The sequence below is a fragment of the Cygnus olor genome, chromosome 19 (assembly GCF_009769625.2).
Source record: "Cygnus olor isolate bCygOlo1 chromosome 19, bCygOlo1.pri.v2, whole genome shotgun sequence".
Lineage (NCBI taxonomy): Eukaryota > Metazoa > Chordata > Aves > Anseriformes > Anatidae > Cygnus > Cygnus olor.
The window spans coordinates 3,000,858-3,024,626 of NC_049187.1; the positions used below are offsets into that span (position 1 = coordinate 3,000,858).

Genomic DNA, 23,769 nt, shown 5'->3' on the forward strand with positions numbered 1-23,769 from the left:
AATCAGGTGAAGTTTTACTTGGGCTAGTCAATGACCTGGCACACGGCACTCATCAAAAGCTGTTACTCACCAGTCGATCCCTTGACAGTTGTGGGTTTGCTTTTGTGTCTGCCCTTCTCTGCCACCAGACTGATGGTGTATTCTGTTCCTGCCTCTAACCCTCGAAGGATAAAAGAGGTGCTATCCACAGGGATCTCCACTTCATTCTTCTTTCCAGAAGGACTGACGTAAGTGAGGCGGTAACGATCAAACTTGGCCACTGGTCTTCTCCAGCGAAGTGACAGGGTGGTTTCAGTGCGGTCACTGACTTCCAAGTCCTTGGGGTTATCAAGATCTACAGGTTAAAAAAGCAAAGTTAAGCTGTCTCAGAACTGCCCTGGGACAGTTTTTCAGCCATCTGTCGACACAGCAGCAACTGTACTGGGTGCCTAGTGACAGCTCAGAGTTGGATCTGCCATCTGAGCTTTTGAAGCCCCGCTGCTTGAGGTGGAGGAAGATGAAGTTCTGTTTTACAGACAAACCACACTAAATCTAAATTTCCACCACTTAAATTCACTTCAGCAATCACTGCATGAAGGAGAGAAAGAATTTAGAGAAAGAATTTAATCCCTTACAGCATTCACCCAGGGAGAAAAAAAAGGGGGTGTTGTAAGAAAAGTCCTGTATTTGAAGGATAGTCAGGACTACTGAAACCCCTGAGGCTATACTCTTTGTCCAGATAACATTTGAGCCATAACCACCATTCCTGCCAGAAACCCTCACAGCTAGAGAACAATTAGAGCAATCAATTATTACTACGGTGAATAACCCAGAGTGTTAAGAGATCCTGGTACAGGAAAAGAAAGCCAGAGTCAAAGATCAAGATCTCTGGGAAAATACTTTTTCTTTTATTTGCGGGGAAATGTCCCATTTGTACCAAAATGAAATCAAGAATTTTCTAAAATATTTCTTACAGCATTACTTAAAAAGGAAAGAAGCACCAGAGTGGCTCCAGCTATCTGCTGCTTCCTCCAGAGTACAAGAAAGGATCAAGCTACTCACCAGTGCCAGCATTAATGGTAGCAGGAGCACTTTCCCTGTCCTGTCTCACTGCTGTCACTCCAATGCCATATTCAGTTCCAGGCCTCAAACCTAAGAGATGAGGAATAGAAGCATGAGTCCGTGTCCATGGAAGTTACCTATTGGCATCTGTTTAAATAAAAGAGTCTGAATGTATGCAAGATTAGATATATGCTTTCCTGCGTATGCAAAGAATTGAGGTTTCAGCTGCCCTCCAGCTGACCTGAAGTGAATAAATCCTTTTCCACAGACTTGCCAGAGGATATGGACTATGGCTGGCTGAGATTACATGCTGGACTTTGTGCAAATGCATAGTCAGAGATGACTTCTACTTTCAAGAGATTGCAGTGTAGGTACTGCTGCCCCGAGAAAAACATCCACATTAAATGGAGAAATCTACCATTGTAGGCCAGTGTGGCAACTTGCATGCACCCGGAAAAGCTGCAGGCTGGCGTCAGTAAATACCATTCCTAGCACATACAAAAGCCTCTTGAACTTAAAGATGTCAAGCCATCTCTGCAAAGACGTGTAGCAACCTAGAACCCAGGCGAGTGACTAGTGGGATTCAGAGATGCACATGGAAGCAAAATGGCTACACATCTGCTGTTGGTAGTTATCCATCTGAAGTACATAAATACATATCACATGGACTTTAATTTAACTGTTTCTACTCAAAATGTGTAACCTCTGCTTGTAGCTCTTATGTATAGTGACCAAAAGGGTTTTTTTGGTCTTGTGCTGCAGGGTGACGACAGCAGAATGACATTAATAACAATCTCCCAATTCCCTTACCTGTGAGCGTAGCTCTGGTTGTTGCTTGGTTGCCCTTTGGCACTGTGATCTCAGCATGGTCTCCACCAGAAATGGGAGCAAACTTAATTCGGTAATTATCAATATTTGCATGGCTGTTCTTCCACTCCAAAGTAATGCTATTGTCTGTCTGTGAAACTCGCTTCAGGTTTCTTGGAGCATCCAAGTCTGTAATAAATACATAAATAAATAAACACATAAATAAATGAAAGGAGTAATGCTCTTATGACAACGCTCTCTTATGACAGCCATTTTTAGAAACTGAACATGATCCATGAAGCTGACAGATTTCCTCTTATATGATGCCACTATATTCTCAACTACATTAATTAGATGTCTTTTAGCATGAAGCGTAGAGTTCACTAGCTTTGGGAAAAAAATCAGTGGAAGAAATTCACCTTTTATCTCCTGAAACAAACAAAAGAAAGCCATTTCAACCTCAGTAATTAATTTTTATTAGAAAATACATAGTTGTGGGAAAACATATTTGGATGAAAATAGTATTTTCCTTTACAAATACCTTAGCTTTCCAAATGAAAAAAAGCTGCTAAGAAAAAAAAAAAAAGACCAGCTCTAGAATGTCTGTTCAGTTAATATCTTGCACACATGGCTGAAGGGAACTTTAAGTCTCAAAATGCAAGGTGAATATTTTGTAGAAATGCAATAGGCTTTCCCTGTTTATACCTATGGTAGACTCAAATCATGCTCTGAATAAACTGCTGCATTTTGGGATGAAATGGGAGGTAATTCTCCATGTACCATATACTTAGGTCCCTTAATATATCCAAACCTTGACAATATGTTAAAGGACACACATTTTCAGAAAGCATTCCCAGGATAACAAAGGAGCAACGTAAACTTAAAAAAAAATACATAAGAGAAAACATTTGCAGACCTGAAGAAGGAAAAAGAGCAATGTTGTCTGCTAATCTACTGTGGGTTTAGACAAACAGAAATAAGGTCTTTGATGGAATAAGAACCATGGAAGATATTTAGCTCAGCAAACAGAGAAGTAATCTGGAGGAATTTGTTTTATGGAGTAAAGATTTAGAGTATGATAAGCAAAAGCTTCTAAGTGACTTAATAATATAATTCCCATTTTCAAAACACATTTAGAGACCGGAGGGGCCTAAATATTTTGGTGAGCCAGTAAATTATACAAGACACAGAAAAGCCTCCATTTTCATGTACCTCCACAATACCACTGGTTCTGTGTTGATCTAGTAACTGTTAACTCAAGCAAGATAATGAAAACAGCACAGGAAGATTGATGGTGATTACATTAAACTCCCAGAAATTTGGATTGGTACCCAAGCTTCCTACCTGTGACAAAGACTTCTTTCATGGGGTCACTTTCCATGTCCCCTCGCCGAGAGATGAGCGTCACTTCATATTCTGTGTGGGGTCTCAGGTTTCCAATAGAATATTGGTTTTCATCCTCGGAGAGGTCAATGGTAGTCCTGTCCCCTGGAACATCCTTGGGGCCATAGGTGAGCTCTATGCCTTCAATTTCAGCCAAGGGTTTGGACCATGTGATCAGAGCTGTGGTGTCTGTGACATCTTTTGCCTCAATTTGGCTAGGGGCATCAAGCTCTGTTATAAGGAGAAGAAATGTTATATTTTTTTTTAAAAATAAATTTTACCAGAAAATTATAGCACTTAGGTTTTTAATTGCTTCAGAACAAAATTAAAATGAATGGCTCCTACAAACTGAAGCTCATCTTCATTTTTTTCATCCTTTACTTTCTACAGCTGTAGAAGAAAGTGCCAGATGGAGCCAATTCATAAGAAACAAATTCATCAAAATTCATTAACTTCTGAAGTTGCCAAAACAAAGGCAATCAGAAACCCGAAGAGTTCTGCACAATGGAAGATCTCTCCTATTTAATTTCTTTATGCCAATACCACAAGGAAGAAAGAAGTTCTAGATTGTATTGATGCACCTTTTAAAAAAAAATAAAAGTGCATACTGCTAGCTATCTTCTAAATAAAATTAAATTTGCTTTCCTTTTCAAAAAGGTAATTTGGAAATGAATTAATTTATCTTCATGTCTTCTTCTTTAACAGCTCCAATGCTTCCCCCTTTTTTTTCTCCTTTTCCCTATGAATATACCTTTATACCCTGTATAAAGCTTAGCTTTCAAAAAAATTTTTTTAACACTACCAAGACTACGTCAAAAAGCAACTGTTTTGTTGGTTGCACTATACCAATACAGGTTATACTTACTTGTGGTTATCACTTTGGATAGTCCTGGTCCCCTGGTATTGTTTTTCACTATATGAAGGGATACATTATACTGTTGCCCTGGTGCCAAGCCTGGCTGCATATATGATGTCTCTGGCCTTTTCAAGCTGCTGGTTATATCTCCATTATCATCCTTTTTCTGTAACACATGAAACAAACATTTATTATAAATACAAAAAATTCAGGATCTTTCACTTGGACAAGATCCAAGGCTTCTGTACAAGGAATGTTGCTTCCCTAGATGATTCTGTGATTCTGTGACTTACCATATTACGGAAGACCAGCTCCCAGCCATCAAATGAAATGCTCAGAGGATCCCACTCTACCTGGACAGATGTTTCTCTAACAGATTTGAATTTCAGACCTTCTGGAGCAGGCAGATCTGTGACAGAAAAAAAAAAAAAAAAAAAAGGAGATAATTACATGTGTTACAAGGGCACTGGGGTGGGATATTTTTCCACAGCTTTAACTATCTGCCATGTAGAGAGCTGTATCTGAGATGTTTAAACTTGCTTCACAGCTAGCTATTCTGCTTTTGGACAGACATTCCTCTGACCTGTTCTAGATGTCACCTTAGAATAAAATAAACTGTGCCCTAGAAATGCCTATTTTTGCCCTGTTGAAAGAACCTAGTGTGGACATTTGAAGTTAGGTGAGATAAATCCTGCCCCAAGTCTCTCAAAATGAGAACAACGACGGAAGTCTAAGAGCATCTTTTGAGACTGGCATGTTTAGATATGATTGTGATGTGCACAACACAAAAAGGAAAACGGTCAACAAATCAACAGATAGGCAGATAGAAAGTCAGTTGTGGTAAAACACACTGAAGATGCAAAGCAAATATAATCTCCATTTCAGTCAAAACACTTTGAATCCAAGTGATTTCACATTGCTCTTATTATACTTGCTATATTTATATATCTTTTCAGGAAGCATTACCAGAGTTTATAAATGTACCTTATTATGAAGAAACTGAGGGTTTTAATTTACAAAGACCCTACGATATTCATTATCATGAGACCACTGCAGAGAGCAGAAGAGCTAACAAACTTTACTTTTAACGCAGACATTGGTTTTGAAAAAGAATAGAATATGAAAGTGATGGAGGCTCTCCTTGTCCAGAACAGAAGGTGAGCAGGAAATAGAAAATACAAAAGAAAGAAAACCTTAACAAAAATAAATGCATGCTACAGAACAGACAAATGAGTGAATAAAGAGAATATTAAACTCACATGTTGCTACTCTGGCACTGACTGGAATACTCTTCTTGTTTTTAAGGATTGCAAAGACACGGATAAAATATTCCACACCCGGCTCCAGTTCATGAATGGTGGCAGATGTCTGGTTTCCTGGTACAGTGAACTGCAGATCTAAGCCACCACTGCTGGTAGGGACATAGGTGACAAGGTACTCATTGACGAGATTCTCATGCTTCCATTCCAGATTTACAGTTTTATCTGTTACATTTGTTACAGTCAGCTCTGTTGGAGGAGACACTAGGGAGGGGAAAAGCAAAACAAAAGTTTTCAAGGCTCAGAAAATAATGACCTACCCAGTTTCACATTTTCCCAGAAGCAGTTTATAAGAATCATCTAACAAATAGGGAATGGGGAAGCCATGCCACACAAATTAGCCACTTGTAGAAAGGAATGTTCAGTTGATGAAGACTACAGATGTTTCCAAAAGTCATGGGCCAATTTCTACTTTCATACTTGCATATAACCTATGGTTGACTGTGTTCCAGATCCTCCTCTCCTGGCTACTACACAAGACTACTATAGCTGGGTCCTTAGGGATTCAGACGATTAACTCAACTGCCAGCAACACATGATTTTATAGTTGGAAGTGCTGGGGTTTGGATATACAGAATTGCACAGATTTTCCACAGTAAAATAAAACATGATTATTTTTGTAAATACTTTCAATGGATTACTCCCCATTTGCACGCGCAAGAACAAGAATGTGGCTTGGGAGCCTTCCAGGAGGAAGAGATGAAAAATGGGAATTTCTTTCAAAGGGTAATCATTGTCTTTTACAATGTTCCCAACCCAAAAGTACTCGTTGATTACTCTACAAAGATCTTAGTTCTAAAATCCCTCCCTTGGGATCTCCTAAAGAAAACTGCCTCCTTTATAGCGTAACACCTGTCATTATCTAGCTGCCAACATTTTCTATCAATTTCCATAGAGTCAGTGGTAATGGGAAACTAACCTGGTTTTATAGCTAAGTTTCCACTCCAGTTGATTCCATTATTTTACTCTAAGCTTTGTCAAATCTAACAGTATATATGTTCCATGTATATATATATAATATATACACACACACACATATATTTTATTTTAGTTAGAAAAATCAATCTGGTCACTTGAGAGAGAACCAAGGCCCCTGCAATAATCCTGAAAGCTTACATAGCAGTATTTGTGACATCTGGCAATTCCATCATGATGGGTGTCTCATACTCAGATAGGACAATCTTATTTTCTGCACATGGCTTGCCTCCACCAGGGATCCAGCTCAAAGATCCACCTTCAAAGTAAGGTCCTTGGGGTCTGAGCCCTTAGGGTCTGACAGCATACAGTGTCAGCGCTATGCGTTTTGGTTTCAGCTCCTACAATAGTGATAGCATTGCAAATGCAAGTCCCCATTGTACTGGTCCAGTGTGGGACTGGGAACTAGAAACTGTCTGCAAGAAGTACTTGATACCTAAGCTCTTTATTCCCTGAAGTTCTTACCCACACCACCTCATTCCTGACAGCATTATTTTTTAGGCAAAATTCTGTCCATATTCTCTCGATTAATCCTGCTGAGTATCTAAGTAAGAAGTTTCTGGATTCACCTCCCTCTTTCTCCACAGCTAGAACAGTTTCTTTTAGATGCATCTTTTTATCATCAAGAAGCGTCACGAGAAACCAAAAGTGACAAACACCCATCCAGTGATAGCTACAGCTCTGATGGCATTGTGTCAGGAGCAAACTTGGAGACAATAAATTGACTGTATCACCATTATCAGCCTTTTAGCTTGCTGACCACCACAATTCACCAGAAACCTCTACACTATATAGCCCTGAAAAAGTAAAGGAGGTGAAGTTCTTTCTCTCAGTGCTGTAACTCTACTGATTCAACTGTTTGGACTATGACGAAGAAGAGCAGAAACTGGGCCCAGCTACATGGAAGACATTCATGGACCCTCTGAGGCTAATGGATGGACACAGAGGATTACCCAGGGGAAGCAGATTGAAAGGGTCATTGCAACCTACCATCAGAGCAGTCGATTCCCATGTAACCATCCTCGCAGACACACTGTCCATCGATGCAGCGGCCCACGTTGTTGCAGTCATTGGCGCAGGACCGTTCACGGCAGTCTTCCCCAGTGAAGCCCTCGTGGCACACACAGCGCCCGTTGACACAGCGCCCACGCTGGTGGCAGTCATTGGGGCAGGACAGCTCACCGCAGTCCTCTCCCGTGAAGCCATTGTCACACACACAGTGTCCCTCCACGCAGCGCCCATGGTTGTGGCAGTCGTTGGGGCACCGCAGCTCACCACAGTCCTCTCCCATGTACCCCTCGTCACACACACACTGCCCGTTGACGCAGCGCCCGTGGTTGTTGCAGTCGTTGGGGCACCGCAGCTCACCACAGTCCTCCCCCATGAATCCCTCGTGGCACTCACACTGCCCGTTGATGCAGCGCCCGCGGTTGTTGCAGTCATTGGGGCACCGCAGCTTCCCGCAGTCCTCCCCGATGAATCCCTCGTCGCACACGCACTGCCCATTGACGCAGCGTCCGCGGTTGTGACAGTCGTTGGGGCACCGCAGCTCCCCGCAGTCCTCGCCCAGGTACCCCTCATGGCACACGCATCGCCCGTCCACGCAGCGCCCACGGTTGTGGCAGTCCTTCGGGCACCTCTTCTCGCTGCAGTCATCCCCAACGAAGCCCTCGTGGCAGACACACAGCCCGTTCTCACAGCGCCCATTGCCATTGCAGTTGTTGGGGCAGGTCAGATCCCCACAGTCCTCTCCGGTGTAGCCCTCCTCACAGAAGCAGGTCCCGTTGACGCAGCGCCCGCGGTCGAAGCAGTCGTTGGGGCAGATGAGCTCACTGCAGTCCTCGCCGGTGTAGCCCTCATCGCAGACACACTCGTTGTCCACACAGCGCCCGCGGTTGTGGCAGTTGTTGGGGCAGAGGGGCTCGCTGCAGTCCTCGCCAGTGAAGCCCTCGTGGCACACACACCGCCCGCCCACGCACCTCCCGTGCACGCTGCACCCATGGGGGCAGAGCTCCTCGCTGCAGTCTGTGCCTGTGTACCCCTCAAAGCACACACAAACCCCGTCCACGCACTTGCCTTGGTCGTTACAGTCGGAAGGGCAGGAGGCCTGGCTGCAGTCCTCACCAGTGAAGCCCTCGTCGCAGATGCATTTGCCCTGTAAACACATGCCCCGGTTGAAGCAGTGGTGCGGGCAGGCTGGTTCGGAGCAGTTGGGGCCTTTCCAGCCGGGCTCGCAGACGCAGCCGCAGATCTCAGTGCTGTAGTTGCCATGTCCGCTGCAATAGGGTGTCGTGTCCAGGCGACCTGTACCAATGAGTCAGGAAACCCGTTACCCCCTTACCTCTGGGATGTGTCAGGCCAGTGCAACACACAACCTAAAAGGGTCTGATTTTCCCTGTTCCCTACAGGTCTGATTTACAGAATCACCAAAGGTTTTGAAAGACACGCTCCCATTCTCCCGTAAGATTTAGTTTACCAGGAATGCTTTAATTCACACTCCTGCCAGGGAAAAGCTGCTGCCAACTAATTGCTAAACAAGCATCTTAGATTCCTCTGCTCTTCTCAAAATCTCTCTTCCATTTACTGAGCAGCTTTCCTGACTGCTTCATTATGGCACACACCCGTATTCACTGATTCACTCCAGAACATAGAAAGCCAGGCCGCACATTGTGTCATCCACAGTGAGACGAGATCTGAGCTCAGAGGGACAGATTACAGCTGAGAAGACCTATGTTTTCTCTATCTTATGACCAGCCTCTTACCTCAGTTTAAAAAACAGCAGGAAGGATACTTTCTTTTTACCTCGCAGATCATTTGTGCTCACTAGTACTCATCTATTGCTTAAATCCTGCTGTATTTTTATTGGTCTCTGTTAAGGAAAACCTGGACATGAAAACAGTTGCATTGGCAGCCTGCTCAAGGGCACAAAACATGGAGCCAAAAGCTTAGACTGTGTGAGTTTTAATCTCAACTTGACACTGACTGTTACCTTGTCCAAGTGCCATACATGCTCAATGCCACCACTACAAGGCAGCCCAGACAGACTCCTGACCCCCAGATCCACAAAACTGCAAAACTGTGAATGAACCAAGCTAGCAAACGCATTCCCACTTTTGATTACATTTCAAATTTAACAGGTTGACTTTTGCTCATTCTTGAAACAGATTCGAGTATCTACTCTAAACAAGATCTGCTGCCAGCGTGAGAGTTTCCCTGAGAGTGGCTCCCCAGTCTGCCTCACCTTCTGCTGTCTGGGAATTAGGACAGCATCCAGCCCCGCTGGCACACTGCTCCCGTAGGGAGGATACCAGCCCCTCCAGCTCCTCTAGTCTGCTCAGCAGATCCTTAATATCTGGGGCAGCTGCACAGCCACAAGCCCGGCGGGGGATGTTGATACGGTGCGTGAAGACAATCTGGTTCTCATCTTTCACTGTGTGCTCTTCGTAATTCTTGACAGGCTCAATTTCTGCCTTCAGGTCTGCATCACCACTTGCTGTATCCAGGTCCACAGAGCAAAGGGAGCCAACAGGCAACTTAATGTTGTAGATGTGGTTAAAAACCAGGGGCTGGCTATCCTCTGGTAAGGTCACGTTTAGCCCAGTCTCCCGCTTCTGCCGGATAATTCGCTTGATGAGTCCACCACTGACATGCTGGTACAGCAAAGCTAAGATCGCACAGGCCAAAACCTGGGTGGGGAGTCCCATTGTGGCGTTCAGTTCCTTTTCAAAGCTGATGGAGTCTTATATTTATTTGGCCTTTTTAGTCTGGAGGAGAAATTGAAGAGCCAGTTCAAACCAAGTTGGGTTTCCTTTCCTTTCCTGTCACGCTTGTTCCCTAAAACAAGAAGAAGCAGTGTAAGAGATGAACTGCAGCTGTATTACCCAACAAAAGGCCAGTGGCACTGAGTGTGTGCTGGTGTCCCTTAAAGAACGTGGCTGTGGTGCTGCTCAATGTATGATTTCGCTTGACCAAAACTGCTGAACTTGCTCTTAAATAACAGTGCAGACAGGGGTATGTACAATAAATCTATGTTCTGCTACGATTCAACTAATGTTAGAAGTCTCTGTTTCCTTCACCCACTAGCCCACTGCTTGAAGGCTACTGGAGGCTGGACCATGTAAAAAACTTGAGACACTGTCAAAAGGCCTATCAACACTAATAAGCCCATTGCAGCCCTTTTCCATATGCTTTAATTTGTTCCAATTTCTAGGGAATCTGAACTCTGGAGCTTGTAGCCCAATAACAGGTTTTACTATACTGACGATCTGTGTATAGCATGAATATAAACAGAGCTCTCCAAAGAACACTGCAGGTTAAGGGTTCTGGTGTCAGTGCTCGTATCATCATACTAGCAGTATTTTAGCATAAAAGTAATGAGATGCAACAGATTATCCCAGATGAGGCTCCAACAAGGGGGACACTGTGTAAGAAATATCAACAGAAATATAGGAAATCTGTTGAACCATTGAGTACAATAGCAAACTTCAAAGTACAGGAGAGCAAGCAGGTGGGCAGGAAAAGGGAAAACCAGGATAAAAGAAAATGCACACACATACACCAAACTGGGGCTGGAGGGGAGGGAAGAGAAGGAAAAGAAATCCTTTGATCATCTCAGTTCTTCCAAAGAAACAGAAAGATTTTCATGAACAGGGGTGTAAAAAGTCCTTTTGGCGACCAATAAACCTTTTCATTACGCAGCTTTTCCCAGTGTTTTATCTTTCACCAGCAACTATTTCACACAATACCTTGCATAGGGTTGCAAGCACCTGGCTGGGATTTACTAGCTCTTCCTGAAACTCACTCTTTTCAAATAGCTTCAGTATTTCCTCTTCCTCCTCAGTCTGAACCCACTCCTTTCAAATTATATGAGTCAGGGGAGCTGAAAGACATCTGTTGACTTCCATGCGGAATCAGCCGTTTAGCATGCACAGTGAGAACCAAAAGCAGCTAATGGACAGACTAAACAAGTGTACCTCTTAAATGTCATCTTAACATTTGTTTTTCTTTCTGCTCATTAAAATAGTTAGGTCAGTGACTGGGCTTTCACTAATTGTAAGCTTCTTCCACTCTTCTGCTTCCCGCAAAGTATATGGGATCATTTTTCCCATACTATTCCAGCTGCTTTTGTGAAAAATAACAATCATACATCACCCACTTTACTGAAGTAACTTTCTGTAGACAATGTTGAGCTCACAAAGAGTGAACTTCACCCATTTTTATTGGGGAATAAATCAGAAGTAAACATGCAGCAGTGGAGGCTTTTTTCTTGTGGAAAAGCATTCAGCTTGAAGCCATTTCTAACACCCTGTTTGTTCAGATATGTCTGCAACCCCTGTCTGCACCAGAGGAGATCACAATTAGATTAGATTAGGTACCTAATAACGAGTGACAGAGACAGACATGGTCCAGGCCTCATTTGTGACTCAGGCCAATCCCTAAACAGGGCTGCAGTTCATGAAACACATTCAGAACAATATCTGAAGTGGGATTTAACTTTCAAGCACCCCCACATGTTTGCAAACTGCTTTCCATGCAGTGGGATTCCATGTGCTACATACTTTTTGCCCTGAGACAAGGTTATAGAGATGAAATTGATGCCTAGTCCTCAGGTAGTTATTTAAGGGACACACTGCTTGAAAGATGCATCACCAGTGGGAAACAGAACAAACTGGAGGTAGCTATGAACCTAATTCTCACTGAATTTCACTCTGAGCATCAGTTTATTTATGGCTTCTGTAATTCCCAGCCTACAAGAATATTGGCCTTGTCCAGACCTAGAAAGCTGATGATAGTCTTTCTGCTAACAGCTGTGAGCTTCCATACCATTTTATGGTGATACAAACTGTGATTTTTGTATATGCCTGGAAAATAAAAGCCCTGCTTCTGACAAAAGCTATTCACTATTACCTTCGCTACAGATGAAAGCCACATTAATACTATTACTTTTACTGGATACTCATCACATTAGAGTCAGCCAAACCTCTCAGCCTACAGACAATACTCAAGACATAATGTATCTTGGCTGACACCCTTCTGAAGTTTATGAAGGGTGGTCTGGAAGAAGCATTCCACAGTGTCTGATCTGTGACCTCTGTGTTTTGAAAGTGAATGTGATGTCTGAGCTAATTTGGATCAGGTGTTTCTCCTCTGATCTGCCAAGGACCCAGCATGATAAGCTGAGCTCCACTGCTAGATCTGAGATCTATGGAACAAGACACCTTCATACAATTATTTGTACATTAGCCTTATTTTTGGCTGGAAGAACAAAGATTATGTCCTCCCATCCAATATCCTTCAAACATATCTACATAACAGCTCAGACCATGATGGACCACTCAGGAAGGCACTTCTAGAGAAAAATGGAAGACAGTAATTGCCAGGCTCAGTTGTTCCTTCATTTATTTTCCCATCTTCTTCCTTTCAGAATGGTCCACGTGGATTGTATTTAAAAGTTGCAGACATACTACCTCTTGGAGACAACCTTTCCTTTGCAAACACCAGCTGCTGGATTATTTACAGGTATCTAAAAGTCTGGTAGCAAGAGTCTGCGAAAGAAGGTGACTTTTCTCATCATGAGCTTGGACATACTGCAATGCATATAAAAGGAGTTGGGTGATGTTTGTGGCATGTCTGTCAGACATGCTGAGTGACTTGTCTGCCCCAAAATGTGTCCTATTTTACAAGCAATTTGTCTAGTAAGAAATCCTACTCGTTCTTTATGAACTGTGCCCCCTAATGTCTTCCTACCATCCTGACTACAACACAACTGCTTCAAAAATCTTGGCAATGATTATGTGGTTGGTCTGCAAAATCTTCTGCTTGTCATGAAGAACACTACATTCTAACAGCTCCTCTTGCCCCACCCACTTACTGACATCTTTCTATGGCCATCACCCCCACTGGGGCAAGGCTTATATTTTAGTTCTCTCCTTGTAGAGCATCCCATGCCGAAGAGCCTATGGCTGTTCCCTTAGTTGCAACCACAAAATAAATAAAAACAAAAGGTACTGTAGCCTCTTACATCCGTCCTTATTTTCCTGGATGAGGTGTGACTTCCTGCAGGCCTGAATTTTGCAGTCACGTCATTTAAAGAGTTGTGGCTAAAAATTAAGAAGCTAATCATGGCATCTGCAGTACTAGCTGACCCAAAAAGTTTCAGGAAAAGAAAACATCCCATATGAATAGCAATTGGAAATATTAGATGTTATCCAAAGAGGAAAAAACAAAACAAAACAAAACAAAAAGACCATTCCTAGAAAAACACCCCTTAAAAACATGATCACTACCTGGTAATGCCCCTAATAATATGTGGTGGAAGTGAGATGGACTGTCAATAGTACAAAGAAAAGAAACAATTTTAATTTCCACTACAAGCCCTTTCACCTGAGGATCTCAAAACGCAACATAGTCTGATTGTCAAAGATGAGAAAATATTAAGGTTGGTTTTTTTTTAGATGTCTCCTCTCCCCTCATTGACATCATAACTTTTTCAGCACATTTCAATTTAATTAGAAATTTGTTTCTTAATAGGAAATTTTCAATCCATCTTGAAAAAAGCTGAGGAAATCCTGACTCCCAGGAAACACTCAGCAAAGGTAACATGAATATTTTCCTTCCCGCAGATGTATTTGCTGGAAACCAGCAGGTGTGAGAAATTAAATTAATGTTTGCATAGTTTACAGTTCTAGTGTACCACTTCGGTCTCTCTTGCAAATTCAGGAGTGGCAGAGCTGTGAGATTATTTGTGGGCACGTGGAGCGATAAATATGCAAATGAGAACCCTGTGTTAGTCTAATCAAAACAGATTGCAGCAATGAAGAAATGGAGGTGTTAAAAAAATATCTCAACTGTCCTTCTTAAAGGAGGCAGAAGGCTGATTAGATTTGCTCAGGCACCCTCTACATGTCACGACTTGGAAATTAGACTTAAAGAAGGCAGGAGGAAAAAAGAGAGAAAAAAGACTACAAATCCTCTCCAAACAGATACTTCCAGCATCACAGCGGGAGGGGATCAAATAACGTCAGCATATATTGTATTCAAGCACACCTTGTTAAACATGGATGGAAGTATCAATGGGAGGGATTCTGACAGAGGGGAAGACTCAGTTGGAGGAGAGCCACAGCCCTCTGCGGAAAACAGAATGGTGCATTTTAGGGCTTGGTAATTGCTTATGTCAAAATAGCTTTCTGTGATTTGTTAACAGAAGAAATTGTATATTTCAATAATTTCCAGCAATGTGTGATCTAGCCATCTGTTCCCTCAAGACTGGGGTATCCAGCAGTGCCTGTGTGTAGGCACTGGCCTCATGATATCACGGTGCTCTTCTCCTTATCTATTGCCATACAGACAAAAGAGTCATGCTGGGAATTTGATCGGACCTGGGGTACTCCCTCATTGCAGACACAGGGAATATGTGCATTTTCTACAAGGAATAAAAGCAGCACTGTTACAGAGGATTAATAAATTGAAGCTGTTTTCCAGCGTGCATTTTTACAAGGAAGATTTTCAAAAGATGCAACCTTTTGAAGAAAAAGTGCTAACAATATAACTTTGCCAAGAGCATGTGACTCTTGAGGCTCCAGGCATCTTCTCAAACAGATGGATTAAGTCTGAAGTAAATTGAAATGTTCACAAAGAAAGAGACTGAGGGAGACTGCAAGTTTTGACACAGCAGGCCAAAACATGAACAGTTCTGATTTCATCATCTTTCATTGCTGTTTCCATAAATTTGTAACTACAGAAAATCATTTTCTTTCCATTCCCAACTGCAACAGGGCAAAGGAATCAGCAGGGAGTTTCAGTGTAGGTCAAACTATACTATGTCACAGTTTAGAGCTGAAATTCGTAATAGTCCTGAAGTATCAGTGATGAATCTTTCCAGCAGACACAACCAAAGCCAAATTGTTGCTGTGCTTTTCTCCTTTATTTACATTGTAAGCATTCTAAGCAGAAGATTTTTAAGGCAGCCAAATCTGACTCAGAAAACTGAAAATATAACTCAGAAAATCCACTGTTTTCTCCGAGGCTTACAGACAAAGTACGTGCAAAAGAGAATTTGCAGTTGTTTCAACAACAATCGGGCACCACAGATTCAAACAAGACTTTAAGAGGTGAAACTCCAAGGGGAAATATTCATAATTCAGAAATTTTCTTCAAAGTCTTAAGTCAACTGTAGAAGCAGAGGAAAACCTGTTTTCATAAGTAACAGGGAAGAAAGAAAGAAGCCAACTCCCTTATTCTCAAAAGTTCTATCAGATAAAATGCAGCACGATAGGCTGTAATCCATCCAGGTTCCCAGTTGCACAGTGAGGACTTACCTCTAATTCATGTCCAAACAACTTCACTTCTATCTCTGGGCAGTTCATGAAGAAAATCAGTCCTGCATGTGTGCTAGGGATTCCTATAACATCCCTACATTTCTGTAGGGAGATGTTTTTTATTTTCCTTGTTTGTTTTTTAATTGAAAAGAAATCCCAAACCTGGTAAACCCACAAGCAAACAATCGATCCAGACCCAGTGATCCCCCCTGTTTATAAATGACAACATGCAAAGGCATGGATTTCAATGCCTTTCTCCTGCCCAGCTCCAGATCTGCAGAACGAACCTATTCCTGAAAGTCAAAAGGAGAGAAAGAATTAGCCAAAAAGATCTTTCTGCCAGTGGATGCCCAACAGTGCCAAGAGGAAGAAAGCACTCTGTAGAAAAACTGTATGGAGACAGAGGCAGAAAGGAAACAACTGGAATGGAAGTTTTAAAATATTCTTAACTAGAGAAGCGCATAATCTAAAGACACAGGGTGGTATGGGTAATAAAATTCACTTTCTGATACAGAAATGATTCAGCAATGTCCATAAGTCCAGAACAAGGGGCCCTTGGCATCCATATGTGTTTTACAGGGGACAGAAAACCTTTTTTCCAAAAGTTTTAGCAGTTAGAGTGGAGAGACAAAGCCTCATTCCCCCATTTTAAATATGGGAAACTGAGACACAAAGAGGCCTGTACTGAGACACCTGAGCTCCTAGAAGCCTCTGCATTAGGACTATGTGTTTCACCCAGGGGAGGTCTCACAAAGCTGAAAGCAGGATCCAGTTTTACTGAGTCTCATCACAGCAGTTCAAGCACAAGCACCTCACAGCACCAGATCCTAGTACCACACTTTCTTTTTCCTTATTCTGCCTTTACGACTTCAATTCTTATTATTTAAGAACAAACTGGCATTTTGTCTTTGATGTGGTTAAGCTCCCACAGCTCAGAGCTCTGGATACATCCTGAAGCCATCTGTGTTTCATCCAGTGCTGGCACTGGATGTTTGCAAGGAACCCCTGTTCCCGGGGCTGAGAACACTCACACATACCAGCACTTTGTACACAGAGATGGGAACTGATTTTCACGATTAATTCATGATTGATTTCTGAGCTTTCCTAGATTAGAGTTGTCATGTGCAGAATGCATGCATTGTATGTTCTGCGATCCTCATCATGCCACTGTACTTACTACTATAAATAAAACAGATTTTAGACTACCATAAATGAGCCCTGCAGTAGGTCCTGGTGATCATTTGAATTACAGTCAGACTTGTACCTCAGACTGGTTCAAAGAGCAGCAATAAAAAAGATTCACACACACTTTTTGCCCCATCCAGCCCCTGAGGTCCTACGTTAAACACCACTCAGCTAAGCCTGAACTCCTCACTCCAGTTAATTTTTCATCTTTGAATTCAGCTCTTAGGTAACATTTCTACTTTTGGGAAGCTGTGTAGTTTCTGGTTCACAGATCCTACTGTACGTCATCTTTAAATAAAACCATTTGGATTCCTTTTAGCCTCCGCCCATTCTACCTTGGCTGAAAAGCAGCATATAGACAGGACTTTGCCAAGGCTCTTTGAGAAGGAATTTTAATTAATTGCTTTGTGTACAATTTAGAATTTAGCAAAGGCTCATATTTCAAAGGCATCAGCATGACAGTGCCACAAAGAGGGAGGAAAAATAACCCACTGAAGCCAACATCCATAAAAATGTGAAAGAGCTATGGTAAATTCTGAATGATAAGCATAAAAGCAGCCCCTTGAGAGACTAAACCTTCTGTCGTACAGTGACTATTTTGAGCTAAATTAGCATGATTATTCCATTATAAACTACTTTATTTCAAGAGTTTTGTATTCTTAGCCATGGAAAATCTCCCTAGGTCTATCCTTGTTCAGGGTCTCAGAGGGAAAACAGACATTTCTAAACTAAACAATGAGCTTGGCTCTTTTTCAAAGCAGAGCAGAAGTTCGGAGATCGGAGGTGGTCTTCTTCCAGTATCAGTAACATCTTTGATCAGTTAAGTGTTAGTGAGCAAATCTCATGAATTAAATGAAAAATGAAGTCAGCTGGCAGAGATGCAGCTGGGAGAAAAGGACTGCTGAAAACATGCAATAATTAAACAGAAGTGAAAAACACATTATATGATGAGGTGCCTGCAATAACAGGATATTGAACTCAACGACCAAGAGGTGCCTTCCAGTTTCACAGTCCTAAAGACTTTTTTGATTTATGTTTCTTACAAATTACCTGGCTGATGATGAGAAAAGCAAAGAAATTCAGTCTGAATACGCTGCTGCTATATCATTGAGAGCAAAAGAGCAGGAACTCAGAGGAGAGCCAGGTGTATGGAAATGGCACTGTGTTGGGACTTGTGAGATCTGAGGTTGTTCCTAATTTCTGGAATGAGTTTAGCCAAGTCAATTAACATTCTGATTTCTAATAAGTATGTAGAAGATTTGCATCCTAAACAAGGTATAAATAACTGAAACTAAATGACTTAATTCCTTTGATACTTCCAATTTCCTCGAGAGATTCTGCTCTGTAGTAGACTTTCCCTCCTCTCAGTTTTTCTGCCTAAATTCTATGATCTTTGTACCAGAAGTTCTCTTACTGCATTTAGATAGAGTATCCACCTATATTAGAGCAAGCCAAATGTGCTAAGGAACAGTAGCCAAGTGGCTACAGTTCTTAACAGAAGGTTTGATCACAGTCACCTCCTAAACGGACCACAGATAGACAGTAGATAGGATTAGTGGTGAAAAGGGCAAATGAGATGCCTTTGGATATTATACATTCTGGCTGGAGCAGAGCTGCTCTGAAACAACTACCATGTTGTTTAGGGCTGCTGGATATAAGATACTCTTGTTAAGGCCATGCCTACGTAATTATTTATAGAATAAACTCAATGCTTCCTTTGGAGCCATTCCAGAGGCCAGCCACCATTGGAGGAAATTAAATAACAAACCTGTGTTTAACATTATTAAAAGAAGATTAGCCTCATAGCAATGCTCTGTGTTACTGAAGGGGATTTACATTTCAAGTGCGTTGTACACATCCCCAGAACAAGACTGAGAAGAATAATTCCCCTCCACCTCCCACAAGGAACAGGAGCCCAAGAGTGGTGCTTACCCTTGCAGCAGCTTTGCCTGGGCAGATCTGTGTGGCATGAGCCCCCAGGGACTGCTACAGATCTCACCTCCTGCAGAACACCCCCAGCACCCATCCCCTGGCGGCTCACAGCCCGCTGCTGGAAGATGGCTTCGGCAAGATGAGGACAGCCACCCACCCGGGGTGGGTTGAGGCATGCTTACAGCACCCGGAGTAGGGTTCAAACCACTTTATGGCAGGATGTCAGACTAACAACAACCTGGTTTGATCTTTCTGGGGCCTCGTTTGGGGTAAATCAAACTTGTGTGCAAGGAGGAACAGCTCCTAGGCATAGTCACTAGCCAAATATTAGAAGTAACCTGGGGATGCTCCTTCTCCAGGCAGGCGAAGGGGTGGGCAGTTGCAGGAATACCCCAGCCTTTGCTTTCACAGCCAGCACTGCAGGGCAGAAAAAGATGCAGCTGAACCTGCACTACCCTGAGTGTCATCTCCTGCAGATAACTTCAAAGACATAAGTCCATCCTGCGACACTGAAAAAAAAAGCCTGCTATTCCTTAAAGAAATGTAAAGGCATGGCTTGTGTCGCAACATGACACAATCATATTGTCTTGAGCATAGTGTCTTAATCGAAATGATAACAAATATCAGCTGGGAAACCTCCAGATCAAAGGTTTGCAACATCTGTTGTCCCACCAACAGGTATCACAAGCATTATGCAGAACTCACATTTTCAGGATCAGACCCTAAGGGAACGACATCTGCTGAATCCTATAATATCCCAGCTTCTCTTGGCTTGTGTTAGAGCCTTATGACTTTTTAAACACAGTTGTTTTATATCCAGTGTTTACATAAGGAGCCTCCAACGTGGCATTATGTAATAGTTATATATAGCCAACCAGATTCGGGAAGAGACCCATACTAAACACAGGAATCAATAGCTTGTAATAACTCATTTTTGGTACCGCTGGAATTGGTAAATTTATCCAAGTTCAAACTGAATGAAGATAATTGCTGACTTAGATGTGCAATGCAGAAATATTCAGTCTGTGCCCATAATTTGGTGTTTAATTTCTCATGTGCTGTATTGTTAATTGTGCATAATTAGAAACAAATAAATGGCACATCTCAATCTACGTTGAGTATGTCTTGCCTTACAGCACGCTCCTGGGCTCCTGACTATGGATAACGTGACTTGTACCAAACATACCTCCAGCTTGTGACTTGGCAGGATGTTGTCGTGTCAGTTAATTTTACTTCATCAATGTCAGAGGCCTTTCCTGCCTTTTCTTGGAGACCGTATGGTCTCTGCTACTATACCTTATATCCAGCACAAGTGTGCCTGGGTGGGAGGCTGCATCGCTCTCCACGTCTTGCTCTGCATTCACAGGGAAATACAAGCTATGTCTTTGCTCTGACATTTCAAAGCACCTGGCTAGAAAATATCCACGTACTTCCTGAGAGTGGCTGTAAAAAGGATATTCTAAGAATACTGATGCTGTCAGATGGTAGTGCTAGAAACCCTGAGAGCACTGAGACAATACAATAGTGCTGCTTCTTATACATTAGGGAGGGATGCGTGCCGCCTTCTGGCAAAGGGTTAGTCTTGGGAGCGCTGCATCCGACGCCAGAAACATTCCCAGAGCCAGCCCTTGGCTGTCGAAGCTCTGAGCACCCAACAAAACCAAGACAGACAATGAGAGCTGTGAGTGAAAACCAGACTTGCTCTGCGACTGCAAACCTGTGCCAGAGCTCCCTGGTTCCAGGAGGGCAATGGCCCAAAGGCTTCGTCCAGCCAGAAGCTTTTGAGTGCACAGCAGGTTATTTGTGACCAGGAAAATCTGCCTCTTGTGCTGAATTTCCATACACTTTTAATCCCAGTGACTGAGGAAGACGTTGGCAAAGCTTATGCCCCGCTGAAGGCAGGCGAATAAAGCACCTCGCTGCAAATGGAGCCTAACATTTATTTTGGGTGTGCGATGGAGTCTGAATTCATGTGATAGAGTAATCCTGTCGATGAGGTCATGTGTTCCTCTGAAGGGGCTTCTTTGTACCCTGGGTTAGTTAGCAACGCTTTTTCTGTTATCAAGCATCTGATTAAGTTCACAAAGGAAGGGTCTTTAAAAAACAGTCTCAGGCAGAATCGAGAAGTGAATAATAAATTGTTGTGTTGTTTTTCTTTTTCCTTTTCATTTTATCCAACAGGAAAAACAGAGAGGAGTAAGATGGGGAAGGGGCACCAGAGAGGGAGTCATTGTTCTCAAATGACAGAACAAATCTCTTAATCTATTTTTAAATTTTCTACAGCAACCAACCCTGTGACAGGTAATAGTTATATGCATCCATATGGCATGTTTCACCTTGAAGGATCACAGTGCACCATTCTAATAGTAAAAGCCTTCCAGAAGCCATCTTATACCACTCACTGCTGGAGTGACACAGAGCCTACTTTCTGCAGTAGTGAAATCCTTACCAAAACACTGGAGGTAAATTAAAACATACCCCACGTTGTTATTTGACTTGGAGAAAGACTCAGCCCTTTGTATAAGAATGTTTTGCACTGCGGCTCAGACACCTTTTGTAGTGTTTTGTAGTACCCCTACACCCTGTGCCAGGAATAGCAGCTCAGCTCTGACAGCAGGGAAAGAATGAATTTAGCTAAATCATCATTAATTTCCCTTACAGGACACACATCCAAGATCACCTTAGATTGTGAAGTCTAAGAACAGCAAAGCTCAAGATGTAAATAAGCTGTAAGACACCTGTTATTAAATACCTGTGCTTATTAGAATTGTATTAATTCACATTAGGTATTTGGTTACATCAGTGTACCACTATATTAGAAAACAAACAAAAACCAAAAACCTCAGTTCCTCTCCTTGTGGATTGTTTCATTTAGTACTTCCCTGTCCTCTCCATTGGTTGTCTTGGCAAACAAACAGCTGTATAAATGTCGGCTATAAAAAAAAGAGCATTAGAAAACAGCTGTGACCGACTGATGACAAAGTAACAGATACAGCTGATTGAAAAATTTTTCACAACCCTTACTTTGCCATTGAAAGATACCATTTTTCATTCAATTCTGAACACTCAGCAAGAAGAAAACTAAAGTATCAGCAGCAATTCAGGAGTTCCCTTTCTCAACAAGAAATTCTATCCTACACCTGAGAAACCATTCTGAGGAAGTCATCTCTGAAACCAGTAATTTTTGTTCTGTGGGTTTGCTTTGAACAAAATGGCATTTTTGAAAGAATAACTGCCTCAATCATGTCTTCAGCCTTCTTCTTCCAGTAAAGCACAGCACGCTGGACTTCAGTTACTAAATGAAAAGTAATACTGAAGTGAAACTACAGTGCTCATGTGCTCCTCCATCCCAGGACGGGAGAAAGAAAATGAATCTTATGTTCAATTACACCTCTAAAAATGGAAGGGCACCCACAGGGAAGTAAAGGCGTGTTGGTGCATTTCAAAACACCATTAGACACCAAACTGAATTTTCAGGTACCAAAATACTTCAAGAACAGTGGTACAAATGCTGATGAGCTTTTTACTGTTGATGGCCAATTGTATTATTACCTTCCTGTTTCTGATCATCTTGGGGACACCGATTCTTATATTTGCAAGGCAAGGCCTGCTAATTCTACAAAACCCACCACAACTATTGTAGTTGCTGGTAAATAATACGCCCTCCCACACCCGCGGCATGCTTGGCAGGAACCAGCCTTGGCTGAAGATGAGAAACAAACAGCTTGAAAGCCTGTGAAAGGAGAAGAAAGAATTGCTGAGGAGGGGGTAGGTGGGGAAGCAGAGGGGGCAAATACTCAGATGTCTCTGTTTTCTAATGGGATTGTACTGTTCTGGTGTACCAGCCAACCCAACTGTCTCTTTCCCTACAAAGCATGTTAGACCAGCTGGTGAATATGACCTGTGGCACTCCAGTGACTCTCAGCAGCTAAAAATATGTCTCGATGTTACTTTTTGTAAAAAATGCAGTTTTTGTTTGAGGCAAAATGAGGATAAGATCACGTAAAAATGATGCCGCTCAATGAGTTTATGTGAATAATGCAAACTGCAGTGGGTTGACTGAAGCAATGTCTCGCATGGCTTATGCTGCAGCTCCTTTCCACCTCAGGGCTGCAAAGCCCAGGAAATGAAAATGTTCTATCTACAAAATATGTTTTGTTTTTTTTTTTTTAACAGATTAAGTGTATTCTCTTTATGATGTAGAGAGATGAAACTGTGAATGTTGAGCTGAAAAAGCCAAACAAGTGTTCATTCAAATCAAACTTTTTTTTTTAATATATTCTAGCCATTTGCAACAGCAGTTTGTATGTTGGTATGACTTGGGTCCTGCCATGCAGGCAGCCCGAGAAAAGGAGTAAATATCCTCTGGATTTGTCCTGCTGGGACATGTGGGAGGTGACTGCAGGCAAGGGAGCACACAACTCCCTGCTGCTCTACCATAAAGCTGTGGTTTGTGGTGCTGTGAGGATGGACATCTTGGAGACTCTCCTTTATGAAACTGGGGAACACAAAGTGCCAGATGGACCTACTGGGGAGTCAACTGCTGACTGATGGGAATATTAAGATGGAAATAAAATTTGAGATGAACTGTTGTATAGGGCAGCCAAAGAAAACATCCATCTGGGTGTGACAGTTCAATGGCATGGTGAGGAGTACGCTGCAGCCTGGTAGTGTCATTGCAAAGTGAAAAATGAACAGGCCTCCCACTGAATGGATTCCCCAGACCTGGAAAAACTACCTCTCAACAGGAGTTGAGACAAAAGCTTCCCAACCAAGGGTCTGCAGTCTCAGTCTTTGGAACTGTAAGAGGAGAAATGAAGCTAAATAGAGCTGGCTCATTAGGGCTGGACGTGTGGGGTTCCCACAGAACCATGTGCCCCCGGCAGAGACTCCAGAAAGTGCTCACAACCTTGGGATTAACCGTGGTGTGGTCTCGTGGTTAGAACCCAGGACT

At 42.5% G+C, this 23,769-nt stretch overlaps 1 protein-coding gene across 7 annotated transcripts in view; it reads right to left on the minus strand.

Annotated features, from left to right (window-relative positions):
• Positions 1-23,769, minus strand: part of TNC (tenascin C) — a 73,790-nt gene that overhangs the window by 38,301 nt on the left and 11,720 nt on the right. For all 7 annotated transcript variants that reach the window (XM_040531792.1, XM_040531791.1, XM_040531789.1 and 4 more), the window contains exons 2-10: positions 9,623-10,215; positions 7,372-8,685; positions 5,347-5,610; positions 4,381-4,496; positions 4,097-4,253; positions 3,193-3,462; positions 1,852-2,037; positions 1,042-1,131; positions 71-334 (exon numbers count right to left, since the gene is read on the minus strand). In XM_040531792.1, the coding sequence (XP_040387726.1) occupies positions 71-334; positions 1,042-1,131; positions 1,852-2,037; positions 3,193-3,462; positions 4,097-4,253; positions 4,381-4,496; positions 5,347-5,610; positions 7,372-8,685; positions 9,623-10,085 (3,124 nt within the window). In that variant the 5' untranslated portion in view covers positions 10,086-10,215. The remainder of the gene's footprint in view (positions 1-70; positions 335-1,041; positions 1,132-1,851; positions 2,038-3,192; positions 3,463-4,096; positions 4,254-4,380; positions 4,497-5,346; positions 5,611-7,371; positions 8,686-9,622; positions 10,216-23,769) is intronic.